Source organism: Cinclus cinclus, chromosome 19, assembly GCF_963662255.1.
Source record: "Cinclus cinclus chromosome 19, bCinCin1.1, whole genome shotgun sequence".
NCBI lineage: Eukaryota > Metazoa > Chordata > Aves > Passeriformes > Cinclidae > Cinclus > Cinclus cinclus.
The window spans coordinates 5,013,177-5,028,369 of record NC_085064.1 but is presented as its reverse complement, the minus strand read 5'-3'; the positions used below and the strand labels follow the sequence as shown (position 1 = coordinate 5,028,369).

Genomic DNA, 15,193 nt, shown 5'->3' with positions numbered 1-15,193 from the left:
AGTTGTTGCAATAAGCAGGATCTTTGAGGGCAAGTTTCCCTCTGTGGCATTTTACCCCTTTGAATAGTGATACCAGTTCACACTTTCTATTAAATAAATACTTGAGGAGCTTACTGTCCAAGATTTGCTCCATTCCCTTTGCTTTGAGGCACTGAGGTTCCCCTGCTGCTCTGATTAAAGTTAACTTTCAGATGAGTTGGATGGATTTAAGGTGGGAAAGGATCAGCATGTATTTGAAACAGTACAATGTGTCAGTGCATCTTATACAAGATGCCCATTTAGAGGCTCCACATAAATGTTGAATATTTAGCTTAGTATTTATCCTTAGCAATGATCAAACATCTTTGAATCCCCCTGAGTCCCAGCACTAGTGCTTCGTGCTGAAATGACTGAAAACACATCTTTCGTGGCTCTGCAGCTTTAAATTGCCTTTTTTTTTTCCCTTTTTTTTTTTTTTTTTTTTGCCTTCTCTGTGCCTCTTCTGTCAGCTCTCTTTTGCCAGCAAGTCTTGTGAAAGCAGCATCCCTTGTGATTCAGATCAAATGACTGTCTGGCAGCAGGACAAGGACCCTCCTGTGGGGAGCAATCCAAGGCTAGACCCCTGCCCTGGACCCCTCACTGCTTGGGGAGAGGATGTTCTGTACATGGAATTGAGCAAACCTTCCTCCCAGCACCCTGGGGAGAGGGTAGCACCAAGATTAACAGGAATATTTTCTTGGCACCATCAGCTTGGGAGCTGCAGAGTTAAATTCCTTCCTCAAGCTTTGCCCCCTTGGTAACACCTCCAACACACTGATTATTCATGTTAAAAACAAAAACACCAAAGGGATAATTGCCCAAATTTTGTAAAATGGCTATTTCTACACATTCAGCCTCAGATGGTGTTTGACCCTTAATACAGATGGTTTCACTTAATGTATTTTGTTTAAACAATCTCTGTTCCTGGAAGTGGTTTCAGAATAGGCTGTTCCTCATTGCTGTTCATGTTTGCTTTTTCTTATGATATTATAAGAAGCTTGAAGAGAGTGGATTCAGAAAAGGGCAGTAATCAGTGTTCACAGGCATTTGTGGAAGCCTTTGTATTTTCCAATTAATACGATGTTGACTCCTCAAGCTTTCAGGACTGAAGTGGTTTGGAGCACTTTTGTCCTCAGGCTGTCGAGCTCCCTGTGCTTCTGTTATTCCTCTGTCTGTGCTAAGAGATGTCAGGGAGACCCAGCACATTTCTGTGGAACAATTTTTCATCTGAGATACCTGGTTTTACTCCCAGGATAGGCTTCTTGGTGCTCCAGCACATGAAAACCTCCTTTCTCTTGGATGCCAACAAAGTGTTTCTGTGCAAGGAGAGAAAAAATTGTCTGCTGTGCTTGGAACTATCTATTTTTCATGTCTGTTAGAATTTCTGCGCATGCAGACATTTTGCAGGTGGTGCAGGGTGTGTTGGTGATACTGAACACACCATGAGTGAGCTGTGAAAAGCCTCTCTCAAATTCAGGAGTCTTAAAATCCTGCCCTGTGCCACAGGCATGAGAGGCTTTCTTGATGGAAAGAATGTGTGTGCCCTTGAAGTCCATGAGAAGTGTGGTTTCTAAGCTGGAAGTTGGTGTGTTGGGTGTGTTACCAAATATTTCACGTTTGTGTAGTACCTTCTAACAGTGGGTCCCAAGGCTGGGACCTGATTTGTAGTTTGAAGGTTTGTAGTAATTATATTGGGGAAAAAAAATGGAGATGCCAAGTCAGGTAATTGTTTATCCATAATGATTGGAGAAATCTAAAGAAGAGTTGGAAATAAAATTGCAGCATGTGTGTTCATGTGATGAAGCAGAATAGTTAATTTCCCCTTATTTTATTTCTTTATTTTTCCTAAAATTAGTTTTTTCTTAAAATCCAGGCCCTGCTTAAGGGGTTGACAGTATAAGCAAGTGACCCAAGCTATCATCAGGTCCTTCCAAAACAATAACCTGCTAATCCTCCCAGTGACCTTGTGATGTCCTTTATGACCACTTCAAGTAGAATTAAAAAAAAATGAGATCATATGGTCTCTGGGGTTTTTTCCATTTTATAAATAGTGTGTTACATGGCTTAAAATCCTTTTGTGTCACCTCCTCAGTATCCTCTGTTGTCCATGCAGTGCCCTTGTTTCCTTCCCCTTGACTCCAGAGCTACTGAAGATTTTTAGTCCTGATTCTTTCTATGAATGTTCCTCTACTTTGAGATTAATTTTAAAATAGGTTCTCCTGGCACCCTGACTGCTGTACATGTGGGAGGGAGGGATTAGGAGAACACAGCAGCTCTTTCACCATCTGAAAATCCTCTGGTCACGCTGGACTTGAAAAGACTGAGCTGAATCAAGGAAGGGAGAAAGTCAGGATGTGTGGCCTAACAAAAACCAGTTTGCTGATTTTTGCTCTGGGTATTCCCACCTGATGTCAGCTCAAGCCAGAGCCTTCCTTCTCCGATGCTCCAGGCTGCTTTTGTTAGTTCACTATTTTTTAGTCTTTATACTTCTAGTAACTCAATACAATATCTCTAACTTGGCTGGGCAGGCAGAGGAATTTTTATATCACTGGCATGAGACCTCAGTATGGACTGGCAATCAATGAGAGATAGGAAAAGCTGTGAGTTAAATTACAGAGTTGTGGTGTCTTCTGTCTGGAACTTAATGGAACAACCCCAGCATCAGGAGAGGCTTAGAGTGGAGCTACAGAGGAACTTCTTACTCCAGAAGGTTTCTCACCAAGCTGGGTTTTCTGGGACTGTTGCCTGTATTGCAGCACTGCTGCATATCTGGGTATCTGTCAGCTCTCTAGGAAGAGAAAAGCATTTGAGGCATTGCATTCCCTAGATCCAGACTGGAGTGCAGTTACTGGATGAAGTACTTCATTTCAGGTGGAAGCATGTCCCCCAGCACTGAATTAGTGTGGTCTATTTGAGGGTTTCTGAATGATTGATGAAGTCCATCTATAGCTGGTCCAGTTCTATATTCTTATTTATTTCTTTGGAATTTGTTTGTAGCTCTCTCAGTAAGACAAGGTTGGTAAGATTAAGCTGTTTACACAACTTGTCAATACAGATGGTTTACTCAGTGTTTTGAATTAAGGAACAGCTTTGCTGGCCCCCTCATGATGCCAGCACTGTTATTTGTGTGAGCTTACCCTGATGAGACTCTTCACATTCTTGAACTGGGTCACCACATGGCTGTGTGAGCACCAGTGCCAGCAAGAGGGAGAAGATGGGAAAGGTGAGACTGAGGCACTCTGTGTTTACATGGGGTTAACTGTGTCAGCAGGATTTCTTCCCAACTCATCTCAGTGTTTGTCTGCAGCACTCTCCTGCTTCCTGCCCTGCTGCTCCATTGTGCAAGTTCTCAGAGCCGTTGCAGGTATTTTAGTTTTGTGTTTGTTTGTTTAAATATTTGTGCACATCATCAAGATCCTCTTCTCTCTCTGAACAGTGAAGTGACTCAGCTGAGCCTGACATGAAAAAGTGTCTAGCTCACCCTTTGGAGCAGGGATGGCTTGGAGGGTGCCCAGTGGTTATTAGTCCTTGATACTTGGTACTTCTCCCTATTTTCTGTCTGGTATGTGGGCAGACAATCAGCTGGAAACCTCAGACCACATGTAATATATCTGCTCTGGGAATGGCTGTGATTAATGATGAGCAGGTAAAGAGGGAGTGAATAAAAAGGAACTTTTGGGTTACTGGAGGTCAGTAGCACTGATTTATTTTTTACACATTCCTTTATCTTTCCACATTTGCCTGGAAAGGCAGAAAACGTGCAGAGGTATTGCACAGTCTTGTGCCATTTTCTAAATCTTTATTCAGATATGACAGGCATGATTAAGCATACCAAAAAAAACTCATCCTGAAAGAGCTTGGCTTAATAACTTTTGTCCCTTATGAATTCAGCATCAGTCTTTTGTTTTGTCTTAATGGTGCAACCTAGGGAGAATGTTCCCTAGCTTAAAAAAAAAATTAAAATCCAAATTGAAATGCTTATTACAATGTGTTTTTATGTTTAGGAATTGGAAAAGAGTGTTCAACTTTTGTGAGAGCTTAGCACTCAAACTGTATCTGTCTATGCTCAGCAGTGCATGAGTAAATTAGTAAATTAAAGACCCTTTTCCTGCATCCCTGCCCCAGCTGGATCAGGACAGAGGTGTGTATATACATTTTGCTTTTGCCTTTCCTCATGGTGAAGTAGCTTATTTCAGTCTGAAGTTTCTTCCTGTCGGCCCCAGCCTTCACAGGAAAAAAATACTGGTCCTGCCTTTACATCCCAGTCCCAGCAGGACTCTTAAAACTTCGTATATTGTGTCCTGACAACAAAATAAAATGCTGAACTGTTTGGAGGGAACCATTGCTGCAGGCAGTTCTAATTAACTGGGAAGCTTTTCCTTTCTGGGAGCATATATTTACTTTCTTACACTGGGAATAATAAGCAATTAGTGCTGTGGAGCACCAGGCACTAACCTGCATGTCTGAGGGAGGCTGAGAGTAGATCCTGAGGGTGGATAAGCAGAGTAATTCAAATCAAGTGACTGTAGATGGCTTTATATAGTGGGTTTTATGCTTATATGGTTGCTTTTTTTATTTCTATAGTCACAAAGGGGCTTCTACTATTTTCTCAAAATAATGTGTATTCCCCTGTGGGTGAATTAGTGATGTCTGGAATTCCTGAGCAGAAGGCACTGGGGTCTGGGGCTTTGGGTTGGGTTTTTTGAGGTTTTTTTTCCCTTGGTTAAAAAAAAATAAATTAAAAATAAGAGGGAAAAGCACACTCATTGCAGTACCAAATATCTGTATGCTGTAAAGGTCTCTGCCCATTGATATTGATAAGTGTTCTGTTCAAAGGCACTAACTTTCTAGGATTAGATTCCTAGAGAAAAATGATCTCTGCAATCAAATTTATCCTATTCGCTTGTGGCTGTCTGCGTGTGTTACCTGAAATTTTCTGCATTTCAGTAAATTAGGATAATCTTTGCTGAATTCAGTGCTGAAAAAGCTTAGGTGAGTGAGTACAGAAATGATGTGTGGCTGGGAAGGGAACCTTCACCTGCTTTGAAATGGCTGTGAAAATGTTAATACTGCTGCGAGACCTCCTTTGTGTGATCAGCTATAAGGCAAAGGAGTTGAATTGCTGCTGGGTTTGATGGAATATTTGTTTATTTGCGCATCATTGGTGATCCCCACACCTGTGGCAGCAGCAGGACACGTCCATAGATCCGTGCCCCAGCCCAAATTCTCCAGCTGGGAGAGAAAAAGCAGCACAACCACTTTGCCTGGGAGGGCAGAGCCAGCGGGAGAAAGGAGTTCCAGCTGGTCCCGTCACTGGAATTCCAGAGCTGATGCACAGAAGGTTTTCTGCACGTTGTCCAAGGCTCGGGGGCTCAGGACAGGTCGGTGTTGCCGCAGTAGGAACGGGCATGGATCAGGCGTGTGTTTACAGCCAGCCCTGCACAAACCTCTCTCTCCTCCTCCCTGTCCCTCCTAATCCCCGCTGGGTCTCATGCAGCACTGCTTCAGTAATACTTGTTTTCTTTTCTTCTTCTCCCCTTCCACCCCCTCCTCATGTGTAATTTGATCTCCGAGGCCTGCTCTTCTGCTTTGGCAGATTTTTCAGCTCTTGGATGGAAGGAATTAACCACTTAGTTACTGCCAGGACTAAGCCCTGTTCACTGCTCCCTCTGGCTCTTCCTGCGGACGTGCTCGGACTGACACAAGAGAAGTCCACAAAGTCATCAGCTCTGAGCTCCCCGTTTTAACCTCTTCTCTCACCTTTACTTTCTCATCTGCATTTCGTCACCTTTTCATGTAAAAGAAATACGGAAATGCTCCCACACAAGATCTGAGTCATTATTTGGCAAAGATATTGCTTTTAAATTTGTTTGCTGGTACTTTCCAAGCATGTATGTTTTCTGATTGCATGCTGGGTGTCTGTGATTCCTCCCTTCCCTGGGCTGGCAGAAAATCTTGAACTTCAGCAGGATCCCTACACTGATGGAATTCTAGCTAATGCACAGGAACTTCCAGTCCCTGCTCGCTCTTTTGAAACCTTCATAAACTGCCTGGACAGTGGAAGCCCAGTCATTAATAGTCATTAGGAATTTATGTGATTTTTGTGTCTTTAAGGTATGAGGCTATTTTTTTTTCAATCTGAAAAGTGCAAGAAGCTTTGGGGTTTTTTTTTACCTTGTTTTTCTTTGCCTGCAGATGTTTCAAAATGCATTTAGTGGAAGAGGCCCAAAACTTTTTCAGTGATGGGTGATGAGCTCCTTTGGACTTAAATTTAACCTTGCAGGCTTCAAATGCTAATACTCCAAGCAATTCCCTACGGAGCTCATGACCCATCTTGTGTTTTTACATCAGTGCAGTGAATATATATCCCCATTGCAGGAATTTGGTAGTTTGTAAAGGCATATCACCATTGAAGGGATTTAGTAGTACCTTCTGCCTTGCTTCTACCTTAAAAAAATAAGGATTCTGCTCTGTTGCTTGAAAGGAATTTCAAATAGTTGAACATTCCATCTCTGAAATCCCACCACTTCCCAGCCACCTCCTTTGCTCATGAAAATTGCAAATAACAAACATCTGTTAAATCAAGGAGAAAAAACAACAAATGCACATGCTTTATTGCAAAATCTTTGGCTTTTCTGTTGATGTGTACAGTGGACTTTTTGTAACCTGGCTTTTCTGGGGTTTTTTTGAAGTTTCTACCAATGAGAGTGGGACTTAGTAAATCCAAGTACCAGAAGTGTTTAATATCTCCCCATACATGCAGATACCTCTATGTGCTCTTGCAAGGCTATTTCAGCTGTGCTGGATGGTGACTGAAGGAAGAAAAACACTCTTTGCCCTCAGGTGTTATCTTCCCTTTGTTTCTGGGTTTTTAAAATCTTATTTACAATAATACCTATTTTAGAAGGGTCAGAGTAGTAGCAAGAAGCTTTTGTTTTTAACATGCTCTTTTAACTAGCTGTTGTAAACATGTCAGCTGGATTTGAGAAGAGCTTAAACAGGAAGGTAGAACAGTGGTCTCTAAAAATGCTTTGTGTGTGAACTGGAAAAGGAGAGACAGAGGTTTCTACATAAAAAGCTGGAAGAGAGACACTGGCAGCACTGGTGGAATGTTTCTGAGTTAGGGCAGTGGTGGAGAAAGGCTGGCATTTGCACACATCTCTGGCACAAAGGTTCATCTGGGCAGAGTGCTAAAACCACTTGAGCCCTGATTATCTGGGTGTGCATTCCTGATGCCAGTGGTATTATGGATTCTTAGAGCTTACCAAATAAGTGGTAGTTGTAGATCCCTCAGTGTCCTGGTTGCTTGGGCTTTCTCCTGCAGGGTGTGAACACATTTGGAGATTTTACCAGGCTGCTGTAGAGCACATTCTGTGTGAAAATGCCAGCAAGGACTTTTCACACCCTCTCCTCATTACATGGCAAATATTACAAATAAACCCCAAATTGCCTTCTTGTGTAGTGCTGTCATAGCCAAGGAAGTGAAGAACCTTGGAGTATCCTGGAAGACTTGTTTTCACTTGTCTTTTGAAATAGCTACAAGGTGTCTGAGCAGTTACTTGAGACTAAGAGTTGTTTAAATCTGAGGTGGCTTTTAGCTGTCCGGGTGTGGGACGTACACTCACCTCTAACCCTGCTAGCCTTGCTCACCTTCTGCCGTGCTTTATTTGGCAGAAGGAATTTCTCTACCATAAAAAGCTCCCATGACTCAAATGTGCTCAACTCACTGAAGTTGCTGTATTCCTTGCAGACAGCTCTACAAGACTCCACCAGAGTTTTTGTGGTGCACATGGCAAGAAAGTAGAGATGAGTAGCCAGGATTTGAAAGCTGCCAGTCTTCTCTATCTGATAGATAGCGCTATCTTCCCAAACGTTTGGCACTTTGTATCTAAGAGTGGCTGAAGTTGTTTAAAGGTGGAAGATCTGAAAATCCAAAGGAAAACTGGAACCTGTCAGACAAAGCAGGACTAACCCCCAGGAAAACGGGCAATGCTGCATTTGCTGTCTGATCAAAACCCAGCTTTGTTACAGCTGCATCTGCAGCACATGCTGTGGACATTCATGGATTTCAACATAGGCTTATTTGATTATTTTCATATATACATACACACACACACACACACACACACATATTTTTATCAGGTAATAGTGTTAGGATGTGTTATTCCACTATGTGAAAAATACCATCAGAAGAGAGCTGTGCAGCCTCTGAGTGTTCTGTGGCATGGAGGTATTTTTAATCCTAAAGACAGTGACCTGTGAATTCCCTAAATGGCATGTTATCTCACCACTTACTAAGAAAAATGCATCTCATAAATTATGTGATTCTATATTTTGTTGCTCCAGAGACAAACTGTTTTACAGCTGGCACTGAGTTAGTCTTTATCATCAGTGGGAAATTCTCAACTGCATTTACATAAGAGAAATATAAGGCACAGGTAAATTAAAATATAAGCAAGAACTTGCTTTTCTGGCATGCTTCTTTACTCCTTTGCTTTAACCACTAGTTTGTGATACTTCTGTTTCAAGTGACTTTTTCCATCCCAAATCAGCTGAATGTGCCTATCAAAAAATGCCCAGACTTTGGGACTTGAAACTCTGCTAACTTTCCATGTTTCAGAAGAGGATTTTAAAACAAAATTAAGCTCAGATTTTAAATGGGTGACAAACACTCAAGCTGTTTTTAACAGTATCGCAACAAAATTCACTCCAGCTGCTAACATGTGAGATCATGCCAAAACTCACTTTCTGTTCTTGGAGTCCAGTCCTTTTGCTGCTGCTGCTGTTGTGTGTGTGTGTGTGTGTGTGTGTGTGTGATCATTCTCTTTGGATAAAAATCTGTCCTCAAATTCTGGGTAGCATTAAGAACGTAAAGAATAAATATCTGTCTGCTAGAAGCAGCACAAACACAAAGGCTGTTGGCTAAATAGGTTTATGCTCTTGCAGGAGCCTGGACAATAAAGGCTAATGGATACTGGATTGCATTAATGAGAGCAGAGCCAGCAGGTCGAGGGAAGTGATTATTTCCTTCTTTTTGGCTCTTGTCAAGCCACATCTGGAGCTCCTTCCCCTGTAGCAGATGCCGAGGCCCTGGAGGGAGCCTGGCGGGGGCTGGAGCCGGCGCTGCCCCCCGGGGCCGAGGGAGGGAGGGGATGGAAGGGGTCCCAGAGCTTTCATAACCACCCAGCTGATGACTGGAGAGACCCTTCTCAGAGGTCAATGGCAAAAGGAGGAAAAGAGACACGTAGAACTTGCAAGAAGGCAAAGCTGGGTTGGTATGAGAAGATAAAAAGTGTTTAACTGCCCAGCAGACTCAGGTAAAGTTTAGCTGCATAGAGCCTGGAAAATCATGACGTAGGGAGATAGCTTTCCCTGTGAACTGGAACTGGAGATCTTCTGAGCCTGCTCATGACCAAATTGTTTTGCCATTCTGCGTCAGAGAGCTTGAGCTGAAGGTTGCATCAGTCACTGTAGTCCAGAAATCTGCACACGTTTCATGACTGATCTTGTTCTAAGATGTGTATATGACAAACAAATGTGAGAGGGATTAATAGCTGCAGCAGTAAGAGTGGCAGAGGTTGTGTGACACTACCAGTATGGCTTTTTTTTCCCTGTATCACCAGTTAATTTCATGGCATTCAGGAATGGCAGAGGGTATTTGCTCAAAGTATTTACAGCCCAGTTTGCCATGACAGAAAAGAGGAAATGTTGAAGGATGATGTTTGTAGCACAGGGACCACACAAGCGTGTCTGCCTGGAAGCATAAAGGGAATTAATTTGTTTATCTACAGAGGAAGTTATCCCGGATAGCTGTTTGTGTTTAACTCCCCAAGTGGATGTGTTTCTCCTACAGTGAAGTTCTTCTGCAAGCGGGTTAATTTAATTTGAGATGAAGCATTCTTCTTCAGAAATAAGAACCCCAGGAGTTCATCAAGAGTGTAATCCGCATTAATTCTGCTGGCACTCGTATTAACCTTAATTGTAATGGCTGGGTGGTGTTCATGGGGGGCAGCCTTTGTACTGCAGGGAAAGCTTTGGGGTTTGTGTTCCTACAGCTGCAGGAGGGGCGGGATAGGGATGGGGATGCTCGTCTCATGGAAAAGAAGTTTTGTGCAGATGCTTGGTCTGCTCTTAAAACCTCATTTCATCCCATTCCCTAAAGATGACAGTGGTCTGAAACACGTGAGGACTGAGCCCTCCTGTGATTTATGTAACCTTTCTCCTCCAAATCTGTGGTTTTAACTCCTCTTTTTTTTCTGTTTTTGTTTCTACCCCTGTGCAATTGCACACACGTTCTCTGTTAGGCAGGCAAGGAATGAGTAGATAGGTGTTGGTTTCTCTTAAAACTCTGTTGCTTCCGTAAAACAGAAATTCTCCAGAAGTGGAGAGAGGATGGGATAGAGTGGGAAGAACTGTACTGTTGTTTTCCCAATGTCCATGCAGGCTGCCAGCAGTGGGGATAGGAGCCTCAGCTCTTTGCTGAACTGTCTGAATTGAGGAAATGTTGAAGTTCTCTACCTGCTTTCTGGTGTATTAAATGGGAATGCTCATGTTTTCTGAGAAAAAAGGTGAAAGTGCTTTGAACGTCATGTTGTTCTTACTGTTGTTTCTTAGCTAGAAATGTGACTTGTGGTATTTATAAAAAAAAAGCATATGCTCTTATTGCAGTTCAGTATGGGTTGAGAGATCAAGGACTTTTTTTCCCAGCTGTCCTTCATGTTTTAACCCCATGGATCAGAAGACTGAGGCAAAGTGATGCTGTAAAATAATGTTTAAAGAGTCTGAGCAATGTTTGCTGTTTCGGAGGCACAGACCTCAGATGCTGGAAGCATGCAGTTTCCCCTAAAGTATTCAGTGTTTGAAAACGTTGGAGGGCAAAAGAGCACAAGCACTAGTCAGAAACCTTGCCAAAATAAACTGTTAGATGGGAAGGCAAGTTTTCAGGGAAAAAAGGGAAGATTTGCTTCTCTGTTCACTCTGTGTGTGACACACCAAGGGCTCCACACGTTGTGGCATGGTTTGTGTTGGGATCAGCTTCCCAGGCCATTTTCCCCAAGCTCTGTGTTTTGCACACCTAATGAACTCTGCACCCTTGAGCACCTCTTGCTCCAAGCAGCAAAAGCACCCCAAGCTTTGGGAGGTGAAAGGGGATTTTTGAGTGGAAATAATGCAGCTGTGTACATACCCAATATGCTATCTCCTTTAAAGAGAGATAGGAAGGTAGATAATGTATATAACAAAAACGATGCTTGTTTAAATACACACGATAATGCCAGAAAACAATCCATAAAAAATGCATAAGCAGAGAGCGTTAATTGGTGTGCAGCCTTAAGAAACATGCAGGGAAGGGGCACAGTTTGCAGGGAAAAAGAATAGTAGCTAGTGGGAGGGGGAAAAAGAATAGTGAGTAGGGGGAGAGTGAAAAACTTTTGTGCCCTTATGCCAGAGGAGCAGCAGTAACCGCATTAGCCGAAACCTGAATCCCTGTGCTCGCAATTAGCACGGAGATGCTAAGACAGGATCCCAGGGCAGGAGCTGCAGCTTCCCCGCCGTTTTTGTGCCGAGTTACAAATGGGCATCGCTCTCGGGCTGCCTCCGGCGCGGTGTTTGAGCAGCCCCTCAATGGGCTGTGAAATGAACGCGCTTTGCAGCCTCTGACAAGCGCCCGCACCCCGCCAGCACCCCGCCAGCACCCCGCCTTCCCTCCGCTTACGCAAACCTGTTGGTTTCCCCTGGGCCTCGGCGGCGCTGGGAGAGGCGCAGGCAGGAGGAGGTTAAGGAGCGAGGGCGTTGCTGCATGCCTGATGTCACGGAGGCCGGCGGCGGCCGAGCCTGGGGCCCTTTGTTGGCAGCGGAGCCCCAGCAGCAGCGCCCGGCGGCTGCCGCGCACGGCCGGCACCGCTGACTCTGCCCGACTTGCTTGGCTTCGCTTTTTTTTTTTTTTTTTTGGTTGAACTTCTTACTGATTTTATTCTTTTTTTTTTTTTTTTCTCTTTTATCCCCCTCCCCCCGCCTGCCTCCACTCCCTTCCTCTTTCTCCCGCCAAAAGAGTTGGGAAGGAGGGAACATGGCTGGAGTTAACTTCCCGGGAGAGGAGGTGCGGGGCCCCTGGATTTTCCGCCTCTCGGGCTCGCCCTTGTAATGCTTTTCGGAGCGCTGGATTTCGTCGAATTGTCCTGGATATTTTGTTTTAGGCTTCTCCTGGATACGTTGTTTTAGATTTCTCCTGGATTCTCCTGGACTTTTCTTAGACTTTTACCGGATCTTTTTAGACTTTTTAAAATTTTTTTTAAGACTTCTAACGGATAATTCCACGTAGAAGAAAACTGAAGGGGGGGGGGGGGGAAGGGAAAACAGACAGCCGAAGCCAAACTCTAACAAATGAAAATGTTGGAGATTTGCTTGAAATTGGTGGGTTGCAAATCGAAGAAGGGGCTTTCCTCCTCCTCCAGCTGCTACCTGGAAGGTGAGTACCCCCAGGGGTAGGGACGTGCTCCCGGGGGACACAGCCCCATCCCATCACCACCATCCCGGACACCAGCTTTACCCCTCGACTGCAGCTTGAGGCCACGTTTGGGGGGATGTCTGGAGCTGGCCAGGTTCAGGCTGGGCTTTCCCATGCGGGGGTGAAGAACCCAGCGGTGTCGAGGCGTGCGGCCCCAGGTGCCTTTCATTAATGCAGTTACAGAGGGAGCGCGGCTCTACCATTTATGGTTGTAAAATGTCAGTGATCTTACTGCCGAGCCCATAAACAAATCCCTATCTTCAGGCCTCAGCTTTATACTTTTTTTTTCCTTGGGGTTGGCGGGGGGAAATCTTCCTTATTTTGGACATGAAAAATCCCAGCTCCGTACTCAAGAAGAAAATTTAGATGAGTGCCATCAGTACAATATTTTAAGCGTGTGTTAATACGTAATGTCTTGGTACATTTTGATTATCCCCCTTCTTAGTGTGCTTTCCACAGGCATTCGTTTGACTGAATTTTCTTGCATGTTTGCTTTTAAGAAGTGATTTTTGAGTCACACCCGTGGTTACTTGTAGACAGTGGGATATTAAAGGTATGGATTCAACTGGTTTGGATGGAAATCTTGGGCGACAGAGGCTGGGTGGGGGGGGGACTTTGGGCTGAGGTCTTGCTTGGCGTGACCTCAAGCAAGATTTTCACCCTGATGTGGCTTCACACCCTGCCCGTGGGACAGTGTTGTGGTCCCTCTGTTCAGCCTCTTCACTGCACTCCTAGGGCTGCGTCCATCCCACAGGTCCAGGATCCTTCAACTTCTTTTGTGTTGCTGGATGTTGTTTCGGTAAAAATAATCCTCCTGCCAGGAGGACCGTGCTAACTCATCAAATCAGAGGCACGAAAAGCAGCAGCTGATTTCCAGGGGCCTATCGCAAGTCGCTGTTGCTCAACTCTCAAATATTCAGTGCAGAAATGGCCCTCAGAAATTCATAGGTTAGGAATCTCAGAATCTACAAATGGCTGCTCGTGGCAAACTCACTTGAAGAAGTTTTGGATCGAGAGTCTGTGTTTATTGGATACATTCAGTGACTCTGAGGAATTTTCTGTTCTCTAAAATCAAAGAAGAGTTTCCAGTGGACTTTTTCTGCTTACTTAAAGTTTCAGAAACCAAATGGTGGGCAGATGCACAAATAATTTTGATGTTTTTGTGTGACTGAATTATTCTGCAGTCTTTTAAGTATACAGAACGTCTGTCTGTGTCCCCTGCCTCTGGTATTGCTCAGAGTGTGTGTGGAGAAGGAGCCCCAAGCTGTGCTGGGCCTCCTGTCTGTGATGCTGGATCTTTCAGCACAGCCCTGGGAGAACAGGCAAAGCATCTGGGGCCTCGTTTCCCTCTGCAGTTATGAATGCTGAAGGATGATGTTACAAGGGTGTTGCCCTCACTTTTTTTGAAAGTTTTCTCTTTTGTGTTCATTATAACCAGTCGTCCCCCCCCCCTCCCCAATTTGCAATGCAGTTTCATAATAGGATTAGAGCATAGTTTGACTTGGCCATGTAGGCAGTATGAGTTAAGAACGTTGGACACAATTAATACTGAAGTATTTCCACCTTCTGCTTCCCTGAGACTCTGGTTGCATATTTGTTTTTTATGGTGGAATGGGAAGTGCACATTGAAACGACTTTTGCTTGATCTCTCAAGGTATCTCAGTCTCATTTCTTAGTTCAGGATGGGGCAAACCCAAAACCAGTGTCAGAGTGGATGTTAAAGGTGTACAGATGTGACAGTTGGGTCATGGACACCCCAGAACCCTCATAATTGATTGGGGAACTCCTGGAAAACAGGGTGAGATACTCATCTGAGGAAAAAGAAGTTTAAAAAAAGGAGGATTTTCTTTTACTCCTTTCTAAAGCCTAATATATTCCTGGGCAGCTTTCTTGTAAATATTACTATGAGGCTGAAATCATTGTTGAGGACTCCTCCAAAAGAATGGGGGTGGCTTGTCCCAAACTCCTGAATTCCAAGAGCACAAGTGAAATCCATTTGCTTGTGTTGCCCTTAAGAATGTAACAAGTTTTTACATATGGATTTGTTATTTTAAGCTTGGCAGATCATGAGAAGGGGGCAGGGTTGTGTCAAGGGTCAGAAACTCTGGATCATTGCTCCTGGATCCCTGTGAACAGCCTGTGATGATGGCCATCCATGCACATCTCTCAGCCTCTGAGAAGCTTCTGAATTAATGAGATGATGGTGATATCATTGGAGGATTTAACTATGTTGTTGTTATTTGAGTTGTATGGGAAGCTGAAAGTTTACTGTAATAGATCAGGAAACCTTAAATATAACTGCTTAAGGGCTGAAAGGTCCATTTAGGTGCTTGGAAAAGTTGTAGCCAGGAGGAAAGATGAAATTTTACTTAATTCCTTATTTTTGTATTCATATGTTAACAAATAATTCAGTTCTTGCTTGATGAATAGCATAGGATGTAACAAAATCAAGTCTATTTGTTGTATTTTTAAACACACAGTTTGAGAATACTGGATTTGGTGTAAGGCTGATTTGGTGTCAAGCACATGTGTAGGTGTACGTGTCCTTTGAGAAGTAATCACAAATGTAGTTTTCTTTTCATGGTGGTCCCTTCTGAAAGGCTTTTATGCTCTGTTAGTTTGCAGGAACGAGGGTTGTTTGCAGATGCTCTGTGTGTGGTGTGGAGGGCT

At 43.8% G+C, this 15,193-nt stretch overlaps 1 protein-coding gene across 2 annotated transcripts in view; it reads left to right on the top strand.

The window, feature by feature from the left end:
* Positions 1–15,193, top strand: part of ABL1 (ABL proto-oncogene 1, non-receptor tyrosine kinase) — a 75,685-nt gene that overhangs the window by 32,997 nt on the left and 27,495 nt on the right. Inside the window, exon 1 of one of the 2 annotated variants that reach the window (XM_062505417.1) lies at positions 12,406–12,484. The exons of the other annotated variant lie outside the window; for it this stretch is intronic. Coding sequence (XP_062361401.1) covers positions 12,406–12,484 — 79 coding nt within the window. Of the gene's footprint in view, positions 1–12,405; positions 12,485–15,193 lie in introns of those variants that run through there. 2 annotated transcript variants of the gene reach the window in all.